We start from the raw sequence: 24573 nt of genomic DNA on the forward strand, positions 1-24573 counted from the left end.
GGGGGGGGGGTTTATTCTATCATCTTTATTTCCTCCACTCACTTTATACACTCAGCTTTGAACAATCGCAAATTATTTTGCAATAGATATGAAAAGCTCCAAATACAAAATACTGCTCTTCCGTGGGCATCGCCTTTGGAGTGTAATTGAGAGATAATTAATTATCAAGCTAGAGTTGAGAGAGGCTACTTACCAGCCCCCGTGTTGTGTTGCTATTAGATCTATTACAGGAGTAATTTGACTGGATTGTCTACAATAAAACTTCAGAGAAACTTACTCCAGGGGAGGGAAGAAAACTTGATTTACATGCACTGACCATTTCAGAATACAAAATCAGCTGGGCAATTAAAGTTTACTGCAGAAAGTGGCATTACCATGGTTGTCGTCAGTGACAGTTTCTCTGAATCACTTGTAAATTGCTAGTGATATTATATTTGTTTTAACTATATACATGTTACTTGTGTTATAATTTATGTTTTTATAGCTCATCTGTCTCAAACATACAGTTTATGCTGTAGGATTACATGTGCTAACATAGCCACTTGGCTTTGGTACACTTTGAATGACGTTTGCATTATGTAGTTGTTCTCCATGATTTAATTTGTATCTAATAGAAACTTCTTCTTTGTTTGATTTAAAAAGACACAAATGCCCCATGCAGCACATTTCTCATGTCAAAATAAACAGATTCTAATAATGGTGTGGCGGTTTCAATGGCGTTCCATTACATTTGTGATATTTTAGTTGGTTTAGATACTGTATGTATTTATGTTACTGTATTCATACTGTATGAATTTAAAGCCCGTTCATGTAAAATCCTACTGATGCTGTGTAAGTAATGGTATTATTGGCCTCACCAGCACATTTGGTCCTGGCCCTCAGAGGCGGTCCGGGGGCTCCAGTGCCTCCCTCCAGAGGTCTGGTGAGCAGAACACTGATCTCGTATTCTGTGTCTGGATCCAGGTGGCCGATCTTGTGTGTGGTCTTGTCTACTGGCTGCAGGTCGTACATGGTGCCAGAGACAGTGCGGTATTCCACCTCCCTGTCGATGATTGGCCCGTCCCCATTGATGGAGTTGGCATTCAGCTGGATCCAAAGGTACGTGGCGCCAACAGCAGTCAACTGGGGTGGTGCAATTGGCACTGGGGGCTCTAGGGAAACAAAATGTTTTTGACCAACATTAGATGACCAAACTATAATGGTGAAATGATGGAAAGTCTTGACAATACTCCCTTCCTGGAGATCTCAGGCAGGCAAATTCTGTATCCTCTTTTAAATCTCTTCTTAAAACTCACTTTTATCCTATGACATTTTGTTTACTTACGGTATTAGTTGTATTTATTTAAATGATTTCTTCTTTTTTATATCTTATGTTTTGGATTTGATTTATTTGTATTTGTTTTGTTTGTAAAGTATGCACCTTTATTTGGAAAGATGCAATATAAATAAAATTATTATTATCTTAAGTAAGACAGAAAATATATATATTTTTAATTTGTATAAAAGGCACTGACATTTATATCCCTATGCATACATATACATATATATACATATATATATATATATACACATACATTATATATATATAATATAAAAATGCTTGTACCAAGCAAACAAGATGTTTAAAATCAATTTCTTCTTTTAAACAGTCAACCACATCAAAATTCTCTTGAAGCACATGAAGAAGATCTTCATGTTTCCCTATAATAGAGGTTTTTAAGAACAGCCACATAACAATCAATAGTTCCAGCTTGGCGTGCAATCTCATCATAGGTAGTACACTGACTAAAGTCAGCAAGAGTATGGCAAATGATGCTCCTATTGAACAATGTATTGATTTCAATCAGAGAACTTTTATGAAAAAGCCTGAAGTAATTGACAACTACTGTAGTTGTCATCTCTCTTGTCTGACTCAGGAGCTGGTTTAATCTCAACTCCTGACTGTTTTGTGGAATTATGAAATTCTATTTGAAGCTAAAATTATTAATGGGAAAGCCTAAATAACAACTCTGCAGTATGTTAACCTGTGGCGGTTTTGGGGAGGACCAACAGGGGCCAGTGCCCCTGTAACACAAAGCTTGGACCCCCCTATGGCCCTACAACGTCTACAACAGCCCTATTGAGCTGGCGGCCCGCGGGCCACATCCGGCCCAGCACGTAATCTAATAAATATGACAACAAAAGTAAACTACATGTAGGCCTATAGTGTAAGAAAGTAGCTAAAGAGTGTCGTTTCCTTCTCATCTTTGTTTCACAAGCGCTGTACCAATCACTGCCAATCAAGGTTCAACAACTGTCCGACATGCAGCCTCTCCCCTCCTCTGTGTGCAGAGCGCCTCCACTCCACACACTCAGACACGCATGCGCACACGCGCACACACTGATCAAAGTGAGCCAGCTGATCAGCGGACATTGATGACAACTACGCTCGTTAGTGTAAGTAATAAAAATTTAGCGAGTACAAAGCTAATATTTTACTAACACACCTGTTTAATAAGCATAAACACGCAAAACACAATGTTTTAATCTGCTCAGTCTCTCAGCTGTGTTTTGGTTTTACACACGCACAGTGTTAGTTTGGCTAATAACTTATTGTTACAAACAAGCTAAAGTGAAAGTGTCTGTCTTTAGTAAGTGTTTAGCTTAGTTTGCCAATACATTAAAATATGGTACATTATAAACTCAGCTGGTGGCTGAGACAAACCAGTCCTCCTCATTTTAGATTTGTTTCCAGTGAGATATTAGTGACTTTGCTATTGTAAATCATGTTGCTGCTCTAGAAACAACATTTAGTTAATAAAAATGTTACATTCTCTTTTTTAAAATAATAGCCTATATTCAATTATTTTGTAATAAATAGGACTGATAAGAGCATTGATAAAGAACTGAACCGGCCCATCTCTGTGTCCTGGTTTTAAAATCCGGCCCAATTGAATAGCCCTGGTCTACAGTGATCATAGTAATATATCTTCCTTGCCACAAAATGTACATTAAACTTAATGCAGCATTGTAGACAATGTTTTGTCCTTGTAATCCATGTTTCCATTGCATGGATAAACTTTGGATATTGCTGAAAATTGTTCTCAGTGCCCCTCCTTAAAGGGTAAATTATTATCATAACAATTTAATAATGCATTGCATTTAAACAGAACTTTTCATACACAAAAAGCGATAACAGTAGCCTACTGGTCCTACATGCAGCCTGCCAAAATATGTATTCCACTCCATAATGCACAGATGATGGCCTACTATCAAGTATTTTGTTTTATGTATATGTATATATACATGACTAATAACAGGGGTGAATATGGTGGTGTTTCTTGTTTCCTAGCAAAAGTTATAGTGGGATACAAAATAGAAACTGGGATCCTGAGAATATTTAGTACACTAGAGCTTAAACTGTTCATTAAGCTTTACAAAGAAGTGTTGCATCAAAGAATGTACTGTAACTTGAGATAAAATTAACAGGAATTGTTTGTTTTTTTTGTATAATGTAATTTAATAAAACTGTAACTAAGTTACTGAAAAGATCCTGTTACTGAAACAAATAACTGTAAGTTACTGAAACATACTAAAACATTGCCTTTGTCTCTTTTGTCCCGGATTGATTGTGCCCCTCTGACAAAACAACTGGCCCCAGCCTGGCCCCCTCAATAAAACTGGTCTAGAACCGCCACTGATGTTAACTATGTGGACTATTATTGCTTTTACAACACAATTCCTGCGGCGTGCCAATTATTTTAGTTGTAATGCAAGTTTGCCAGAGCTCAAGAACACACATAATGCAGTTTGGTGAGTAACATTGAATGTAAACACAACTTTGTTTTCAAGAAAACACCACAGTGCCCCTTTAAAGAGTGAGATTCACATCTAAGCAGTATTTTAATTTTTTAGCTAATCGAGGTTAAGCTAATCTATTTTATTTCTATTTTATATACTGTTGGAAAGTTTAATCCATAACAATGCATCATAGGCTATTTTATAACATCATCATAATCGAAAGCTTGATTTGTAAAGTAACTTTAATGATAGTCATCTAATAAATGTAGTTGAATATTTTTACAGGCTACAGCGCTTAAGTAAATGTACTTATTTAACACACTTGCTGTTCAAAAAAAGGGCAAGTATAGACAGAGAGGATTTTTAAAATGTTGCACTTGTTCAATTCAAACAGTTTCAAAATGTTTAAGCCATCCACAATATTGTCAAAATAGGTCAAGCGGTTACCAGAAATTGTATTATTTCGGTATAAAACTCTTATTAAGAGAAAGCTGTAGTCTTTGGTTAATAAATAAAAGACACATTTTCAAAGACTATTGTGCAAATATTAAATTAAGGTATGGGTCATTTTCTCTAAAATGAATAGTATTCACTTAGAAATGAATCAAAATCTAGGCCTTTATAACCATAAGTGTTCGTTTGAATTTGTTACCAATGTAATCTCAAGTTGTTCAATACGAGTTTATCAGACAAGCGTGGTGTTCAATGACAACCTTGAAAATAACCTTTTCTCTGTTGTCACCAATATTAGTCTAATTTTGCTTAAACCTTGTGCCATTTGTGGTTTAATGAGGCTTCTTGAAATGTCACACAAGTTCTTTCAACTGTGGGATATTTTCAGGACTGCATTATTATATAACCAGGCAAGGGGATGTTGCAGTAACGTATGAGCCAAAGTGTTATTAGAAAAGTCCATAAAAATAGCTCTACACTTTTATCCTCCCTTCTGACAAAATGCTTATTAGTTACCATTCAAATATAGGTACAACAAAACAAGTCCACCTTCACTATCTCACAGTCAGGCTTCGAACACAGTGTCTGCGGGTGCAACCAAAAACCTGCCATTGGCAACAAACAGCTATGACCCACAGCCAAAGCAATGCTTAGGAATCTACCTTTGTCATGCACTACAATAGTTACATGTCCCAGAGGCCACAGTGAGTAGCTCTAATTAGCGTAACAGAATAATGCCATGAGTCACCTGGCTGCTTCTCATGGAGTTGTCATGGAGAAGGAGAACTCTCCAGGCACATTAGGAGCAGTCTAAGGTGTCCTACAGAGAATTGGAGGCTCTCCCTCAGCAGATGGTTACCCCACGGTGACCTCCGTCGCAGGTCCCTAAACTCCCACTAATCCAAGCTTCCAGTGTTGCTGTCAAACATCACCTAAAGCGAACCAGCTAATCCAGCAGGTCCTCTCCTAGACTTACATGCTGCGCACCAGTCTGTTTGTTGGAGCCAGACAGAGGCATGAGGTGATCCAAAATCTGCCTTCAACCATTGGCTTGTTTTGATGGTCTTTTCTTTAAAGTTATGTCTTTAAAGGGGTTTAACCGACTTAAGTGGCAATATGCTAAGATTCATTTATGCAACAGAAAGCAGTCTCACACTGTAAAACCATGTCTCATTGTACAATGATGTATTAAAAATACTGTAATAGTGCTTGGCATCTGCAACCTTTTAAATCATCAAATGAGACTAAAATATTTAAAATGGGTTTCCCAATGTTGATTTCAGAGAACAGAGCACTCAGATTTTCTTTAGTGGCTTGGCTTTTTGACTTTTTTTTTAAAGTAAGGACTTTGTAAGATAACTGGATAAAAAGAAATCTGGATAAAATGTCAGTCATTGTTAATAAAAAGCGTCATGTGGGTTGGTAGCAGATTTTATTGACACATTTGCCAACACGCTCGTTCTGTGATAGCGCTTTGTGATGCAAGGGACCAAATGGCCCTCAAAATATGACAAAGTTTCTGTTTGTTGACTCAGACATGATTTGCTCACAGGGTGAGAAAGAACAGGAAATTCAACTTCAACTAATATCCACTTAAGTTATAATACTGCATCTTCTGATTATCTTGTATTATCTTACAGGATTACCTGTGACACCGTCAGACTGTGGGATTCAAATTCATCCAAAGTATCACGCAAGAGCTCTTCAATAATTTAACCAATCTTCCTTTTCTATAGAGAACATGCTTTTTTATGCACTGTAATGCATAGATTATGCATAGACATTTGCTGTTATCACTTGAGACTATTTCCACAAATAAGCAGCATGGTGTATTATTGCAATAAGCATGTAATTTAACTTTGGAAATTTACTGCTTCACAAAAGCAACATCAGCTTACGGTGATGAAATAATTCCTGTAGGTGCAGTAATCCTCTGTTCAACAGCCACAGCAGACGCACTGAAAATAACGGATTACCGGTGTGAAATACACTCAAGTGCTGGAACACTTTAGGATATTAACGACTCAATTCCTACTGTTTAAGCCTTACGAGGCAGCTTCGCAGCAATGGGGCCCTGGAAAGGGCTCAGAAGTGAACTCTGTGCTGGCTCGAGATGGTTCACTGTGCGCAGATGACAGTGGCGGCCATACGCGGGGGTCAGCAAGCAGCTGTTGTCATGATGTTGACCAGACAGGCAAACGGCCTGGCGACAGCTGCCTCCTCCTCTGCCGCAGCACCTGCCTGCCTGCCAGAGCACAATCACACAAATGCACACTCATGCACATGCAACGAAAAACCACTCACACTGGCATCCACATGGACCCAATGCAGAAAGACATACTAAGAACCAACATACTATTAATGTTTGGCAATATGTTTAATTATTTAATGATCAAAATTGTTATTTAATTTTCTTTCCATTGAATAATCAATTAATCGACTAATCATTTCAGCACTACAAAACATACAAATAGCACATACTTGCAGACACACACACACACACACACACACGCAGACGTCTTGCCATCAATCCTTTCACCACACAGAGAGCAATAATAAGAGCATGCCACTCTGCTCTGTTGTTAGATTAGTTAGACCCGAGTCTTTATAAATCCTTTTCTTTCATTTCTCGTTACATCCACTGAGCCTCTCTCGCTAAGATGCAAGAGGTCCTCATTACACTCTGCACTTTCCTAATTGGGCTGCTGTGAGTAAAGGATTGATTTGCTCCTGATAGGAGAAGAGGTGACCACAGGAAAATGACGAGCTTGGCTGGCCGGCTTTCGATTTTTGGTGGCTATTCTCATTAGTGCTGACACGGCTGCGCCTCGGCAGCCTTAACTTGGTAACATGGCCCAGAATACTGCGTTGGAGCTCAGCGAGTGCTTTGCGGGCTCCAGGTGATTCTAACCAGGCCATGAAAGGCGCCAGCACTTGGACAGGGAGTAATTATCCCCCTTTCAGAACCACTGGCTGCACTACAGGAGAGCCCATCACAAGGGGGGCATGGGAAAGGGGCTGCGCTGGGCCAATCTGTATGGAGCTCTGGAAATATGTGTGGCGCACTTCCACATAGGCACATAAATCTGACTGAAAACTGGCATGAAAGGCAGAAGTGATTATCTGGGATAATCAAGCATTCACTCTCCTCATGTTGAAGAAAAAGGCAGTGTATGGTAATGAGGGGTGGCGGCTGGGGGGAGAAAGCCGGTGTGTGACTGTAGCAGGCTCATAATCCTCAGAATTGCTCCGTGGTCACTCCTCCAAAAATGAGTCACGGAAGCGGTGAATACACATTTAAGGAGGATTTACAACTCAGACACATTGCTAGGAGGGTTAAGCACTTGTTTTATGACTGGTACGATAAGTGGAGATATCAGCTTTTTGTATGTGTGACACTTATAACCGTGAAACCGCCTCTTTTCTTCCAGCGACGAGTTGGCTTATGTCGGAGTCATCGAGGTGTGAAATCTCTGCAGAATTTAAAGTGGGATGCATTACAAGATTCAATGAATGCTTAAATCTAGGAAATTACTGTATTTTAAATATTTATGACAAAAGCACTTTACACTTAACTGGTTTGTCTTGTGTAAAAATATATCTAGTAACACATTGAAAGCAACAATCAGCAAAAATATTGCTGTCCAGCGAGTATGTGTAAGTGCGAGGAGGATGTGAGAGTGACTGTGATGCTGAATTTATGCACGAGTGTGGTTTTGAGTGCCTCCAGAGTGTCAGTAAATTTTCTTTGAGTACACCACTGAAACCCACTGATACACTTGGGCAGAGAGACTTTATCTCTCTCTTCACTCTGCAGTGTCTGGGCTCGGCCATTCTCGCATGATTGACAGACCTCGATCTGGACAGCCAGGATTAAACCTATCAATCACGTAAAGCTTGGAGACAAAAAAAAAGGGGGGGGGGGGGGTTCGGGGCAGTAAATTCAATTGAGAGCACAGGGAGAAAATTGAGGTGAAGAAATATAGAAGGCTATTACCGGGCTATAGGGCTGTAGGAAAGTGAGGCCTTGCAGGATTTAGTTTTAGACGACTCCATAAATTCATATCAAATGACTGCAGGAGTGAAATATCAGTGAAGTTACTGTAAACCCTGGGCCTCTTGCCTTTGTGATCTTTTAGGTGGAATTGTGCTCAGTCAAGGACGCCCTTTACATGGGAAGTATTAAAGTCCTCTGGATAACAAATCAACATAAAAAGCTAGTATTTTTAGTATCGCCTTAGAGAACATTTTCATCTGCGAACATGCAGCATTTCCTGTTTATCTCCTGTTGACTTTGCTGTACACATAGAGGTCATGTAGTAGGAAAACATTCCTGCTATCTGTGCTGTGTTCATTCAGATAGGCGGTGATTGTGTTTCTCTCCGCTCTGGGACCAATACTCACGTTTTATGGTTAGTTCCCCATAATTGGACACTCCGACCCCTTTGTCTGAGTGGACGATGCAGCGGTAGCGGCCTGAGTCGCCCTTGGTTGTGTTCTCTACATCGAAAGTGCCTATGAAGCGGCGGTTGTTCCAAGGTTTAGTGGCTTTCATTGGGGCCTCCCGTCCACCGATGCCCTGTTTGGAACCGAGACAAACACAAACACACAAGTGAGCCTCCAAAATGGAAAGGTTTAATAAGCAAAGTGGACTGACCTTGTGTGTTTCAGAAACTCTGGTTGAGTGTACTTGTTTGTGCGTTTTTGTTTGTGTCCTATCATTCCCATCGGTGGGTGATAGTAGGAATACATTTATCACACAGGAATGCACACACACACACACACACACACACACACACACACACGCAAAGACACAGTGGGCTCTCCCCAGCTGTCACCTCTCACAGCAGGCAGATGGGGGACATTTGTTCATTAGAAATATTTCTTCATTACTGTCATCGGGGGACTTCACTTAATGTTTGTTTTCCAGCTCCTGTGCTAATGAGGACGTGTTTGTTAAAATGATGGAGTACCTGGCAGAGGACCTTTACCCAGCGTCATGCTCCCACTGATCACATGTGTGACAGTGTGCTTAGCAGCAGAGCCGGCAGGGTTATGTCTGCCAGATGCACTACCTTTGCTGCTCAGAACAAGGTCAATTCAAGACTGCTGTGCAGCTCAGTTGTGCCAGATATAGTACACAGTATCCACAGAGCCAACATCTATATAGGTTAAGACCATACTGCGGTGATCTGAAACAACTGTAATCCCCTGCCTCCCAGACACAGAGGCCTCTGGAAATCTGGGGCCTCATTTATAAAACTGTGCATAGGATTCACGTCAAAAGGTTGCGTACGGGTGAAACACAGAAAGTGCGGATTGAAGTTGTTGTTGGGGAGGTTGAAGAAACACAGCCAAAAGTGTTTGTGCCCTGGAGGAAAGGGGGCAACACTGAAACCCAAAATCAATCCTGAGTATTGACGGAGGTAAAGGGGAAGACAGGCAAGACGCACAGGATGATCCATATAGGTAATTTGTATTCAGTCGTTTGCATTCAATGCATTCAAGTTGTGTTTAAACATTTATTCACACAAACAAATAAGACATTTTCTATAGCTTTTAGTGGCTGCGTGTTCCATTGGGGTCTGTCGTGCTGCAGCTGAGCAGGAGCTGAGACTAGCATTGACTCAATTAACTGCTGCCAAGGAGTTAAAAGAAATAAGACTTGTTTTATGTGACACAAGCTGCTCTGATACCGTGTGTTTTTACAAGCAACGCATCCCATCCACACGCTGGTACAAATGTCTGGGGTTAGGGCAACGAACATGTGATAACAATATGTGAAATTATGTACTCGTATTTGCTCAATTGAGGCATCAAAAACAGCATCAGGTTAAACAAAATTTGTCCTACTGTTCACCTTATTAATGAGAATACATTTCATAGCATTAGAGTATTATTTAAAGATCAAATATGATACCAGACTAAACATATTTGAGGTGTTCTTTTGCAAAGACATATCTCCGTTTGTGTGTGTGTACTCCAGGGAGTATCAATCAAACAGGTGTTGGGTTGTTCTGATATCTCCAATTTTTTTTTAAATGATCTTAAATCAGGGGTTTTTTTTCCATTGAGCACCTCTGGGAATATCAATCAAACGGCTGTTTGTTTAGTCATTTAAGAATGGCTTTTATCTTTGTTTTGCAAGTAAACTCAATGTTTTATACAATACTAATTTATTTTACACATCTGAGTCGCAATTTCTACATTCTCCCGTCAAGTTAGTATGTATATACAAACTCATTATTAAGTTGGTTTCACTTTTAAGCTTGAACCACACAGTAAGTACTGTTTCAACAATTATCCACAATTTATTATACCTTGCAAACTGATTTAGAGTTGTGGTTAATCTGCTAACCAGAAACCATGTTTGAGGTCTACTGTTGTGGACATCTGCGAGCCCATCAGGAAGGTGTACTGTCTACGGCTGTGGTGTAACTTACATTTGGCCCTATGTAATTAGGGTTAAACATGTTTAAAATAACCAAGTAATCCTGCTTCAGCATTGTTTTTGCTACACTCTCTCTTTTACCCAGCTATTTGGATCAAAAGAATGTTTTATTGAGAAAGCACAATTGTCACGGTCTCTACAGTGTCATGTTCTGTGATTCTGATTGATCATCATTTTATATTTAATTTACCATGTGTTTTACTTTTTAAGTCTCAAGATGGTTGCCAACAGCAGTATCCAGATCACACTGTATGGTTGACAGATGCTAACATCTGGCCTGGGTTTACTTGAATAAAACGTTGATTTGGTAACCATTCCAGTTCTGAAAAATATCCCCTCAGATCAGACATTGATCTTATGTATTTAACATGAAATATTGGACCTGGTGGCACAACAGAAGCACTGCTAAATCCAGATGAGAAAATGACATTCAGACAATAGGATCTTTTCAGTACACATTCACTTCCAGAGAGCCAGGTTCTAATACGGATTCCATCTGATCTAGTCTTTGATCTAGAGTGTAGTGAAGTACAAGGAAAATGGACCTCACCTGAAGCCAGAGGCGGAAATTGTCCCTTTTGCGTCCATTGACGGTGCAGTGGAAAGATGCAGTCTGTCCGGCGTTGACCTCCACTCCCTTTATAGTCAGGAAATGAGGTGTGTTCACTATGAAAAAGTGCAAATATTTGTCAGACAGCAGCAAAAGTTATATGCGATTACATGCTGAGATGAGGGTTCAACTTCCCTAATATGGGTTTGTACTTTATAAGAATTAATCACCAGATCTGGGTGCTAGAGCCGCCACTTAACGCCTCCATCAAGTCTATGCCAATCTATACTCCTGTGTCCACAAATTTCACTTTTATCCACTTCGCTTGTGCCAAGATTTGTATCTATAATTGGAGAACTGAGAAAAGAAGGCTTGAATGGATACTGCTCTTTATTACACTATCTGATACCCCTTGGTGCCAGAGGCCAGCATCGCTTTGTGAGGAACATTGCACCTAAATCCTTAAAATGAGACACCAGAGGCTGATCTTGCACCTACCAAAAACCAATTTCCGCTGTCTCTTAACAGCATCCTTTCATTGATTGAGGGGATTTTTCCAAAAGCATTATTCTCTTTTCCAACTGTGCTCATTATCAGCATGCTCACTGACTAGGATAGTCCACAGAAAGCAACTTATGTAGAACATTTTTGATTAGTACAACTATTCTGCATAGAAAAATAGGGCAATTCAGTGGAGCGACCTTGATTCGAAACAACCAAATCTCTAAAGACTTGGCAAAAGCTAATTCTATCACTTTCATCATCAAGACTTTCACTTCTACTTAATATTGTATAACCTCGTCTTTGAACTACACCTCCTTCATAACTGTGTCCTGTCAATCCATCCAGTGCCAAAAAAGACAAATCTATTTTTCCTCATTGCTAATGTCTTATTTAATGATGGAAGGAGAGGCAGACCACCTAGCGGCATAATCACACCTTTGAGCTAGATATTCCACATGGTCGTATAAATAGAAAATGAATTGGCTGTGCTCCACTGAAGAGTTGCTCTGATCACCCAAGAAACCCAATTGCCTGAGTAGGTTATTGATCAACTCACTTTTACACATTTTAAACATAATCACGTTGCAAGGCGTCATTGATTTCCTCGTATACATTCATATTCAACACCTATCGCTATACAAATCCATCTTATTGACAAAACATTTGCAGGAATTCAGCTGCATTCAAATGGTTACCAGGTCATTAGCGCCTAACAATCAGAGCTTGATACTGAAGCTATGATGGGTAGAGTGAAGTAAAATCAACTGATGAAAACATGTGTGGTATTGATTTTGACTTAGACTGTGGAGCGTGAAAACCTCTCAGTATAAACTTTCGGCGTACCATATGGACTAACGTCACTCTCAGTACTCAAAAGCATGCAGCGATGAGGAATCCTGAAGAGCCCTCATCCTTGTTCTCCCACAGCAGCGGCATATCCCAAAAGCCGAAGCAGAAGAATTCTAAATATGCTAGTGATTACATGTTCATTAGCTCCGCAGCGCACTCTGAAGTGCTTGTACTTATATTCAGCAAGGGTAGCAGAACTCTGAACATCTGAGAGATGAGATGCTTTACTGAATATCCTCAAGGGAGGGGAAGAATAGTGGAATCCAAACACAAGCAGCAGCATACTGTGTGGCGGCATTTGTTTTTCATCCCCCCCCCGCCACTATTTCTCCCATCTCTCAAAGGACAGATTTAATACAGCCACTCTAACATTGAATCTTGAGCACACTTCAGCATGTCATCCGTATGCTCATAAGTCTTCAGGGAGCTGGGAAGAGGGAGGTTTACACTTTATATTGACTGTAGTATACTTTTTGAAGGCCTTTTGTTTGACTGGGAATCCTTGAATAGAACAACGATACAGGTATTTTTGGGGGGGTGTCATGGAAAGGACAATGACTCTTTGATGATATTCTTTTATGGTGAAGGGAAAAAAGGACTTACTGCACTGGTGGCCCTGGACCACGACGTCTTTGATGGCCAGCAAGCCACGCTGCCCTGAGGTTACGGCTTCAAACACAATCTGAGGAGGAGAGAGGAGACTCATAACACCAATGATAAATGGGCACATGTCTTCAAATGGCACTTGAGTGAGGCTGCCCGTGTGCACAGAGAAGTCCAGCTCCTGCTAATGCGATCTGCTCTTAGTTGGTCACACAGCTGCAGGCCACCAATATTATTTCCACAATATGTCACAGTTTGATCGGTGTTATGACATGCAAGTGTTAAATTAAGTTTGAACCTTGAGAAGATTAGTACACAGTCTGTGACAAGCACATAGTGTATGAGGGGTGAGACACACAGCAATCTTTAAGGGGTCAGTTCCCCCAAATTTCAATCATTTGATTTTAGAGATTTTTGCCCACACCCAAAAACAATGTAAGAGAGTGGAATTTTGTTTGTGCACTGAATAATGCCATTATGAAACTTTCCAGGTTTGAAAAGATGGAAACGTCTTAGCTGGTACAGACAAACACCTGTAGCGATGTCAATCTCAAATCCAAAGCAATTAAATATTTAAACAGGCTTTTTGATCAAGTGACGTATTAAACATATTCCATTACTTCTTTTAATTTTCAATCTAAACAGGTCATATGTTAGCAAGCTAATGTTAGCTTGGTCAGTTGGTTCACTTAGCTATTAGAAGGTTTCATCTGGAAGATTCTGGGTGTATATATTTAACAACTACCGCAATCTCTGCATAAGAATTAGTTTGTATAGAGCAACTCCTTTTCATCTTGTGATGCATACATTTTACTTAGAAACCATTTTGATGATTATAGTTAGCCTTATGAACAGCTAGTGCATATGGCTACTGGTTACTTTGGATAATACACAGACCTCACTGTTAGCTATTTTTATTGTTGACAGCATTGTTGGCACTACTTTCAACTAAAGAAATTGTCTGTATAAAACTATTAAGTGAGGTGGAATTCTTAGAAGTTAATACCTCAAAACCTAAAAGAAAATTAAACCAAAACTATCAGCATGGATAGAAGCTAAGGGTGAAAATGTGCATTTTCATAATTTGAGTGAACAAACCCTTTACTGCAATTTTAAAGAGTATTTCTTCCACAAGAAGGGGCTGCTGTTGCATTTCACAGTTGCTCTGCATCTAGTGTTACTTGGTTGACATGTTTGTGACAACATAAAATCTGAACTCAAGTACAACTGTGCTGTGTAGGACTAACATGAGCCTATTTTAAGGGCCAAGTTCTCCTGCCAAACAAATGGTCCTAAGCCCGACAGAGGGCGTGTCCCAACAGAATGTCAGAGTTATGTACTTGCTGGTCTGCAGTGTGATAAAAAGGGAAACAGAATGCCAGTCCCTTCCCAAACCCAGGGTGTGGTGCAGAGACCCATTACACCACACACACTCAGACTACACATGTTTTGAATGCCATCATTCCCTAAATATAAGCCTATATCTTCCAGTGAATGGTAAATATTAATGGGTATGTTCCATATATGGTCTCACCCAGAAACGTAGGTCCTGCTAGTTGTAGCTAGGCTGTACACACATACATCTCTTGAGATTCCTTTTGTAGCTTAGGAATGTGGAGGCGCAGATAGTTACCATTGTCATCTGGGAGGCAGGATGCCTTCAGATAAGGCTGTCTAATTATAAATTTCTTTTTTTGTCTCATGAAATATGAAAGTGAATGTCTCGGGCGCCAATTATGGCCTCATTACAGGCTAATTTAAGGGAAATTAAAAGGCCAACCACTCCATATATCGCCACCAGACAAATGAACTAGCCCCCGCTCTCTAATTGAAATCCTTTGTTTGTGCAACAGACATCAGTCAACCTGCCTAATAGCTGTGATATAATTGATTCCAACATCAGTGATAGTGCAGTGCATAATTGGGCCTGACCCACAGAGTGAAAATATTCACATGGGACGAAAGCTGTTGATGTCACAGGAAAGTTCACCATTCTCATTTGTCAGTGAGTCAGACAGTGAACTCAACATTCAATGTCTACATCACCGCACTGGCTATCCCTAAGGGACTTAGCTAAGTACTACATTACAGCAGGATTGATTAGCTCTGCCATAGGTTCTACTGTATTGAAATCGAGATAGATGAGGACATTTGGGTTTTTCCCTCTCATTGGTGCACTGCAGCATATCAGGATAAATAATGGGTGCTCATCTTATGCATACAGTCGTATTTTGAGGAGTATGAGCAGAACACATTTAGATTGTGCATAACATTTACCAAAAAGTAAAGTGTTTTGACAATGTTCAGTAGTTTTGGAAATGCAAGACAATCTCAATTAAAAGTTTTTAGGGATGACCTGACAGAAGACTAATTATCAAAGGCTGAAAGGCTCATGATGACTAAAAGCCTTACCGGTAATTAAAAAATAATTTTCAAGTATCAGGTGGCTTCCCTTTGACAATTGCGTAGGCTACTATGCAATTAAAGATACCTATAATTAGAGACATGTTGTTAATTAGTGACAATTTCAAGCATTGGTCTCTCTTTTCTTGACTGAGAGTGGTGCTAAGATCATTACCATCCTTGCATTTACCCATGTTGTCAGTTTGGGTCTGGAACTGTTACAAACAGAGACAGACCTTCTGCCGGGGTTTGAAAGGCACCAGATGCTGGGAATTTCCCTGAAAACACTACAAAGCATAACGTCATTTTGAGCCTAAACGTTCACACCACCAACACATACCACCTTTTCATTTTCACAACCTGTTTCTGGCAGTGCCCTACAACTCAAAGTCTACTGTTTCTCCATCCAGACAACAATACACAAATGTTGTTTCCTGGCATGCACATAACACACATGATAGCCACTTGAAAATCAATTAACAAATGACTTGATGAATGAATGAATATTAGTTTATGCCAGAGATTCAAGCAAGTTCATGCCAGAGGGGCAAATTATTCTGTATTCTATCCTGAGAATTAATAAAGAAGTAAAATTGAAAGTGTTGAAAATAAAAATGCTGTTGCAGTACTCATTTAAAAGTCACCATAATGCCACCATAATAATTTTTTCTGGAGGAGGACCCCAAGACCCCCAGCTTTGGCTTTGAATCCTCATGATTTTGGAGGTCTCAAGGTAAAAAGTTTGCACAAACAGCATGCCAAAATGTTCAACCCTCACTGAACTTCACTTAGAATTCAGAAGCAATACACTGTTTTGTTTAAAGGTTTAGATTGGTTTGTGGCACTGAAGAATCAGCTGAATTCAAGGTGTCGGAAATAAAAGCTGAGCAAAACCTTTTATTTCTTACTTTCCAATGAGAGTCACTGACAGTTAACGCTTAGAGTTGTGGTCTGCATTTCATTTCAGCCACATACGTCTGCACATTTGGATGAATCCAAACACAACAAGCTGTCTTTCTACTATAGACAGACTCCTTAAATCTTTAAGTGTCTTGAGGCAAACTAAAAACATTTTACCAGACTGGCTTTGCATCATTACAGTATGTCACACAAGGGTCACCATTCTGTCAACAGTGACTATTAGTGGTGGCTGCAGCACACTCTGTCCTTCTCAACCGCTGCCTTCCCCCCTCCTCTCCCTTTCCTTTGTCCATGTGCCTCTCATTAAGGCTCCTATCTTGCATTCAGCAGTGAGAAGCTCAGCGGTGTCCCTTGTTAACTAAGTTATCAGGGTGGCTATCATGAGCAGGCAGGGGGACTCCCCTCAGCTCCACTGACCAGCTCTGCCAGGCCATAATGAAATAATTCACCAAGGGACCATCTCCCATTGGGAGGTTAAGGGGTCTCTCTGCATCAATTAACATTTGGTGGACTCACGGAACAAGCCCTGGGAAGCCTAATAGCCAGGCAAGTGTGAAATCACCTTGCCCTGGATAGCAGTCGTGTGCACTGGTAAGTGAAAATGAGTTTTCAGAATTGGGAAAAGAGAACGGGTTCGGATGGAAGAGAGAGAGAACAGCTTACCATGGATACCGAGGTAGCCTCAGAAATCAATAATCGTAGGTGTTTTGAATGGGCTATTGTGCGATTGTTTGGACCTTCTCAAATAATAAATGTGTCTCGCTCCACCCAGTGAACAGGCTTTAATGACTTTGGCTTAACTATAAAGGCTGCTTACAATGAGCAACCTAGTTCTGTGATGAGACATTATGAAAGAGAGCTGGATTCAAACTGCGCTTCCTCACCTGGTAGAAGTTGGGCCAGTAGGTGCTGATGGCCAGCTCAACCTGCCCCCAGGAGCGAGTAGCTGGACCTGACACGTTCCAAACAGGCATCCCCATGGGACTGTTGTTTTCTTTGATATAGACATTTAGGTGACCTGGGTGGCTGTTGTCTCTGCCTCCTATATAGTAGTGGAAGGTTACGCAGTGGGTGTCATTCTCCCTCAGCTGTGGTGTCAGCAGTAAGGCCTTCTGACCTGCAAAGCGTCCTGACGTGTTCGCCATCATGAAGTCTGAACCTGGAACGTGGACAAGAGTTTTATATCATGAGTTTGGCAAGTTTTATCCTTATCCAACCGGCAAGTCAAACAGCAACATAACTTGGATCTGTTGGTGTAACATAACAGGAAGATTCCCTAGACAAGAATGAGATTATTACCGGCAATCAGGTCCCAAGGTTCACCAGTAAATAAATAAAATGCATAATCCTATTAGAGTAGAAAACAGGTGAATTACTGTGCTGAGACATTTCCTATTAGCGCTGAGAATTGTAGCATGTGACCCTTAATGAGAAAAAGCTCTTATCTTTGGATTGATAGAAACTCTCTAATCATTATCATTCATCAAAATACCCCCCCCCCCCCAAAAAAAAAACAAAACAAAATAGACTAATCCTACAAATGCTTGATGTTTGAGAAGAGTGTTGTTCTCTCAATGACAAGAGAGAAGGGAAATGATGAGAAATCAATACGATAAAATCTATTTGCCAACCAAGCCCCATTTAGATTTTATCGCTTTGGTTCAATATTAAAGGTTAATCTAATTCTCTCCCCTCTTGCCAATAAAACACAAGTGAGAATTATTATATTGGCAAACTTTCAAGGAGATGCAGAACACATTCTATTTGTCATCATCCTATTTAGCTTGGCTCGGTAATGAGATGGCACAAATCGTAACAGCATTTGAGACACAGCCAAAAAGACTGTTGAAATACATCTTTTTGGAAGTGTGGTAATAACTGGAAGGCACATTTTGCTTAGAGGTGAGACAAACAACCTGTTAGCAAAAAGCTCTTTTCTACTGCATGTGAGGCAGAGCTGAACCACAGTGGATGTGAATCTTTGTCATTAAATTTAACATCTGGTGATTCACTCAGATATGGTGTTAAAAAGGGTGAACAACGTCAACTAAATCAGCAGGGTTGGTCCCTGAGTGTGTCAGCCAAACAGCCTCTCACAAAACCCTATTTGTTCCATCAATGACTCGAGCTTGCCCACTTGTCTTGTTGTGCTGCACTTGTAACGCTCACCAATTCCATCTGTCTCCAGCTTCAGATAACGAGTGGGGGTTCTGTCATGTTTACACAATGAAACAGGAGGAGAGGGAGCAGAGGAGGAGGAGCAGTGAGTTGTGATGGCACAGAGTCAGCCTCCTCAGCTTAGTTTGTCAGGTAGTAGCAAGTTGTTATTTTAAAGGATCTCAACACGGTTTGGGTCATATAAGCATCATATCTTATGGGGGCTGTATTTTAATATGAACTCATAAGTCTGACACATAAGTGAAGCCATGAACACAAAGCATGCAAGTGTATAAGGTACAAGGTTGTTTATTTGTCATTATATAGCACAAGGTTGTATAAGGGAACAATGTTTGTAGTCCCTTCATGCTACACGCACATAACTTAACCTATAATTAAGCGTATATTAAAATATGGTAACATATAAATAAAATAAAATAAAACATGTTTGTGCCACAAGTAGAAAACAGAATATGTGGTCCAGAAAGCGCACTGTATATCTAACTTATAATAAACTGAGGCTTACATTTGCCTCTGATCAATTCTCATTGGTCAAGAAAAAAAGAACTTGCTGAGAATATTTAAATACTATATTATAATAATTATGCAATGCAAATTGTTGACCTTAGAAACAGTAGTTTGACAAAAAAAAAAATTCACTCAAGGTCCACTTACTAGCTTTTTCCAGGGCTTTCAGCTACACTTTGGTGGTCTTCTTCAGCGAGCGCGCTCACTTGTCATGGAGATCTCACAGTTCTACTCAGAACCACAGAACTGTCTCCATGACAACTGAGCAGTTCCAACATTCCGTACGTGGATCACATGATGACAACCGATATATCGCCATGACAACTGAGCAAACTCCATCCACTGAGGAAGACTGTGGGATGTGGCTGAAAGCCCAGAAAAAAAAGCTTAATAAAGATAAAACTGTGTGTGTGTTTAAATAGTTTGTTTGAGAACATATATTTCCATTTGTCTATGGCTAACACTGGCCCCTTTGTGTGGTTTCACCGTAAGTGTGTGAGCATTCAAGTTTGATGCGTTTCATAATACCTCCTTGTGTTTACTGTAATAAAAGGCACTTTTACAAGTTGTGATTAGCTATTTATGATTGTGGCTTTCCTGTGTTATAGATTTTCCTGCACAGCATGATCACTCTGTTATGATTCACTTTTGTGAACAGCACACTGCTGTTCTCCCAGAGCTTTTTAATGTATTATTCACTTTCAGTTTGTCTCTGATTCAAATGATGAGGCTAATTATTTTTGAGGCTATGCAAGAAGTTGTGTATGGTACATAGAGAAGGGCAGGAGAGGAGACGACTTTGAGACACTTGTTTGTCCAACCTCAATCAGGTGCCTCTCTACGAAGGCTCTGTGGTCTCTTTAATAATATTCAGCCATCTGCTCAGAATGTTTTTGTTTTTTCCCTTTGAGGCATCAGCAACCCTTGGTGTGATGCGAACCAGCACTAATAATAAGCTGATGAATTGTTCAGTTGTACCCCATGTTACAAAGACAAAGAAGCTGGCACCACTGCTTTCCTCTATGATTAAAACAGGCTATTTACTTTTTATTTAACAGCCACGTTGTGACAGTGTTGCACAGAAGATTTATGCGGAACAGTGCTCTTTGTTGGTAATTAGAGATGAACATATCAGATCCCTCAAGTGGCATTTGTACATTTCTTACTACCATGTTAATGTAATATTAATAAAACAATAGGTAGTAATAGTAGTCACTTCTTGTTTAAGAAAGCTTAATACAGTGGCCGTTAGTATTATAGTGCAATTACTTGATAGAAATGCATGTAAATATTAGAACAGGTTGCAGGTTGCAGAACTACTGGGACCACTGTCAGCAGTTCGGTCTTCAAATCGTGTTAATTTGGTATTAGTATTTCTAGTGACAACGTGCCTACTCATCGTGCTGCCATTGTCACTGTCTAACAGAAGTGAAGTCAAGATGGCAGGAAAACACTGACTGTCATTCAGTTTCTATGCTTTTAGAGGCTAATGACCACATACTCTGCAGGACCTGCTGCACCATGACAAGCTAATTAGCCAGTGAGACTAAGAGCAAATTATAATGACAGTGTGTTAGTGCTGTGATAATGTGCTACTGATGCACAAGGGTGTTTTCTCTCCCTCTTTTCTTCTTTCTCTATCTCTTGTGCCTTAACAATGGCATGTTCAAGACCAATTAAAAATAGAGAAGTCTCGGCACACTCAAGGCCTGCCTCTGCAACTCTGTAAAGGCCAGGGCTCAGCTATTGTCTAAGCTATTCAGAGGAACAGATTTATTATTATTCCAATGTAGGCCACCTTCACCTTCCATTACAATGATGGCTGAACATGGAGAACATGGAGACTGTTATAAAAAATGAATTAGTAAAAGATGAAGTGTTCCTACTGCAGACGCTAGATACACTCATGTTGCTGTTTTCAGAAGTGAAGGGCACACTGCTGAAATAAAAATCTATGACTTTCATTAAACTAGGATATTTTAGACATTAACAAGGGCACTGCCAAAATGATGGCTGTTGCGCAGAAAATCTTAACCATACATTGATTATCAGACAATTTGCTGTCAGAGGCCATAAATGGGAAGTAGAATATGGGTTGTGGCTCCAACAATCTCTTAGACCAATTTCAGTGAATTTCATTTCATTAAAGGAGAACTCCTCCCTTTTCCACATCAAAGTCTCTTTCAGTCTTTTGTGGCTTCCAGGGGAGCTGCATGACTTTTGAGAGTGCGTTAGTTGGGGCTGAAGACTACAGTCATTTAAAAATGAAATTAATTTGGGGTGTGACATTAGAAAGAAGTCAGCACACCAGACCTCTGTAGCCCGCTCCTTGTCTCTGCTACATTAGCAGCTACTAGCATAACACCCAAATCTCCAAATTGTCGGCTGTCAAATTGCATTGTCGGTAGTGTGGGCGCTAGGTTTTGACAAGGATGGTGAATATGTGAAATAAAAATCTCTGATCCTTCAGTTTTGTCCACTGTGAGTCCTACAATTATTCTTACACCACCATCATCAGCCGGATTTCAAACAACAATGAGACTTCATAATGTGAGGAAAAAGAGATAAAGACACTCCTGTCTACATCAGTGGAGTTGAGGTGGAACAGGTGAACAATTTCAGGTTCCTGTGAGTCAGCATCGCAGAGAACCTGACATGGCCGTCTCACATGAGGCCAATATAATAATAATAAGGCCAAATTCCTGTGCCAAGTTCTTGTCAGCTTTTACAGAGGAACAAAAGAAAGCATCCTGACTGGAAACATCACAAACTGGCATGGGATGTGCATGGCCCAGGACCGGAGGGCTCTGCAGTGATTAAACTGCTCAGAAGATCATTGGTACCCATCTCCCGAGCATCAGTTATATCAGTGAGGTGCCTACGTAGAGATAGCTTGGTTCCAAGCTATCAGACTTTTAAGTTCAAATTCATCCTCAGCACTGCTCCACTGAAAATTTTTTAAATTGCTTCAATGTTCATGTATATTGTCTGCTACAAAGCAGACGGGAGTTACAAACTCAAATTCACTGTATAAGCTGTTACACTATGACAAAATAAATCTACCTACCTACCTATATAGGACAGCAATGCTAAATCGGTGGAATAAAATTAAGAAAAAACATCCAAAACTTTGCTAACTGTTAAACTCGTGTTGTACTTCGAAAGTCAAACTAAGAACAAATGCAGTAAACAAATCAAAAACCATTGCGAGGATGCAGCTTTGCATGTTTTCTCCTAGGATAAGGACTATTCCAGCAAGTGCACACCCACACTTGTTCAGGTTCGACTGGACACTAAGCAATCCAAAATAACATCTTTAGTTATTTAATAGAATAATGAGCCATACAGACAGGACCGTGGACATATTCTAGGGGATACAAGAAACAAGCTCCTTCAGCTAAGAGCAGAAGCTGATGACAAACTGGTATTCACTAAAGAATAAAACACTTTAATTGCAAGGGTTTTTTTTTTCTTTACACCTAATCATCCAATACAATAACTTTTGGTAGCCACTAGAACCCTGGTATTTCTATCAAAGCAATGGGTCTTGCACATTAAAGCATAACTGCTCTGACATTATCATGAGGAAACAGGCAAAAAATAATGACAATAATCCAGAGAAAGACTAACAAAATGATAGAGTGTGAAATCCTGCTTTTATGAAACAATCGAACTCAATTTAGAAATGACCGCTTTCCAGGAAGTCTCGTGCCTTTAGAGTCTGTCTTTTTTTTGTTATCATTGTGGAAAGCAGCAGGAGGTTCAGGATTGGTGGAAAAGTAGTACCTGAGACAAATGTCTTCCGAATCACATAAATCCTTTTCTATTGAATTCAGGCTTCCTTGTTTGATTGTGAAAAAAACTCTACTCCACAAAGACTGACCAGCATCCAATGTATAAATATGATTTTCCTTAAAAGACACAACTGTATAAACAGCACAAAGTAACTAAATAAATGCACTTCAGAGTAGGGTACATTTAGAGGGCTTGTTACACAGCTTAAGCACAATATACGGGTTTCTGCGCAACGTCATCACAGAGCTGTGCGGGCATCCAGTAGTGTTTGTAAACAAGAAACCAGTCTATAGTGATGATTTACTGGTTTAGTGGCTACATTTAATTACATATAATTTCTTTTTTCCCTTGGTTCCATCCCTAAAAAAAAAGAAGGAAGTCTTCTTAATGGGAATACAGTCTGATATAATTTAGTTCACACAAATAGGGTGCTGTCTTATCCTAAGCATTAAAGTCTATAGATTGAAGGTATTTAGATTAATTATGAGTTAAGTGATGGTCTGAGCAGAGGATATAATTTGCAGTAATGACTAGCGCTCATTATTTCTCCTCCATTCAGGTCCTGAACTCTGTGAAAATCATTATGTGGGGGAAATCAGAATGAAGGGGCGCTCTTTAAACCCAAACCCTCCAGGTCTCATTTGCTAATAAAATTCACAGAGGTCACCACCGCAGAAAAGCACGGCTGCCGCCTCGGAAATGTCAATGAAGACAGGGCTATTCTCACTGTCTGCCACCAATCAAAAATGCTCTCACTGTGAGGGTTAGGCTGTTAATGTGAACAGCCGTGGCCTCCACTCAATTTCCCAGAACTTTCCTGCGTACTTTGAAACATGAAAGTGGCCTGATAAAGTTACACTGAATAAGTTTGGGTTCTTCATATGAAGGACCTGCCAGGTTTCTTTGACAGTGTCAAACAGATTCACCCGAAATCATCCATCATGCGGAACACGTTGCAGCCCTGTCATTTTAGTCAGGTGGAACAATTGACCCTTATTATGTTCCATGGCAGGATCCTTTGTTGCTGCGTGTCAATCAAGAGCAATTCTTAATGGCTTAATATGTCATCTTAATATGCAGTACGCACTATTAGAGCTCCACTGTAATAAATGGGTCATATAATGGCCCATTTGCCTGATACAAACCCAGTGTTCACGTGAGTCACCTAGCTGCATCATTAGCCTTAATTTTACATACCATGCGCACTAATGGAAAAAGACACAGTATGCAAACATGTTTTCCATCATGACAGTACAGTGTGCTGTCATAATCCTGTTTAGAGTAATGGCTACAACAATCCTGTTTGCTCAGACTACGGTCCACTTCTTAACCCCACAAACAAGCTAAATTGAAAATCGCAGTCTGTCATCCCCAGGAATTAATTCACGAATTGATCAGACGTTGTAATTTGCTGTTCTGTTTCGTCCGCTAATCATATAATGGGGTTTCTCCTTAACCTCACAACCTTGCCAACACCGTGCAAGGTCTGATTTTCTCACAAAGTTGTGAATGGCTCAAAAGCAATTAGCTTATTTTCACAAGATTGGGGGGGGGGGGGGGGGGGGCCCCCCCCCCCACC

At 40.1% G+C, this 24573-nt stretch overlaps 1 protein-coding gene across 8 annotated transcripts in view; it reads right to left on the minus strand.

Annotated features, from left to right (window-relative positions):
- ptprma (protein tyrosine phosphatase receptor type Ma) overlaps positions 1-24573 on the minus strand; it is a 157271-nt gene that overhangs the window by 90213 nt on the left and 42485 nt on the right. For 7 of the 8 annotated variants that reach the window (XM_046052200.1, XM_046052206.1, XM_046052203.1 and 4 more), the window contains exons 3-7: positions 17399-17673; positions 13191-13269; positions 11235-11350; positions 8638-8812; positions 858-1151 (exon numbers count right to left, since the gene is read on the minus strand). In XM_046052200.1, the coding sequence (XP_045908156.1) occupies positions 858-1151; positions 8638-8812; positions 11235-11350; positions 13191-13269; positions 17399-17673 (939 nt within the window). Of the gene's footprint in view, positions 1-857; positions 1152-8637; positions 8813-11234; positions 11351-13190; positions 13270-17398; positions 17674-19346; positions 19389-24573 lie in introns of those variants that run through there. The other variant, XM_046052204.1, reaches the window with a different exon arrangement.

Source organism: Micropterus dolomieu, linkage group LG06, assembly GCF_021292245.1.
Source record: "Micropterus dolomieu isolate WLL.071019.BEF.003 ecotype Adirondacks linkage group LG06, ASM2129224v1, whole genome shotgun sequence".
Taxonomy (NCBI): Eukaryota; Metazoa; Chordata; class Actinopteri; order Centrarchiformes; family Centrarchidae; genus Micropterus; species Micropterus dolomieu.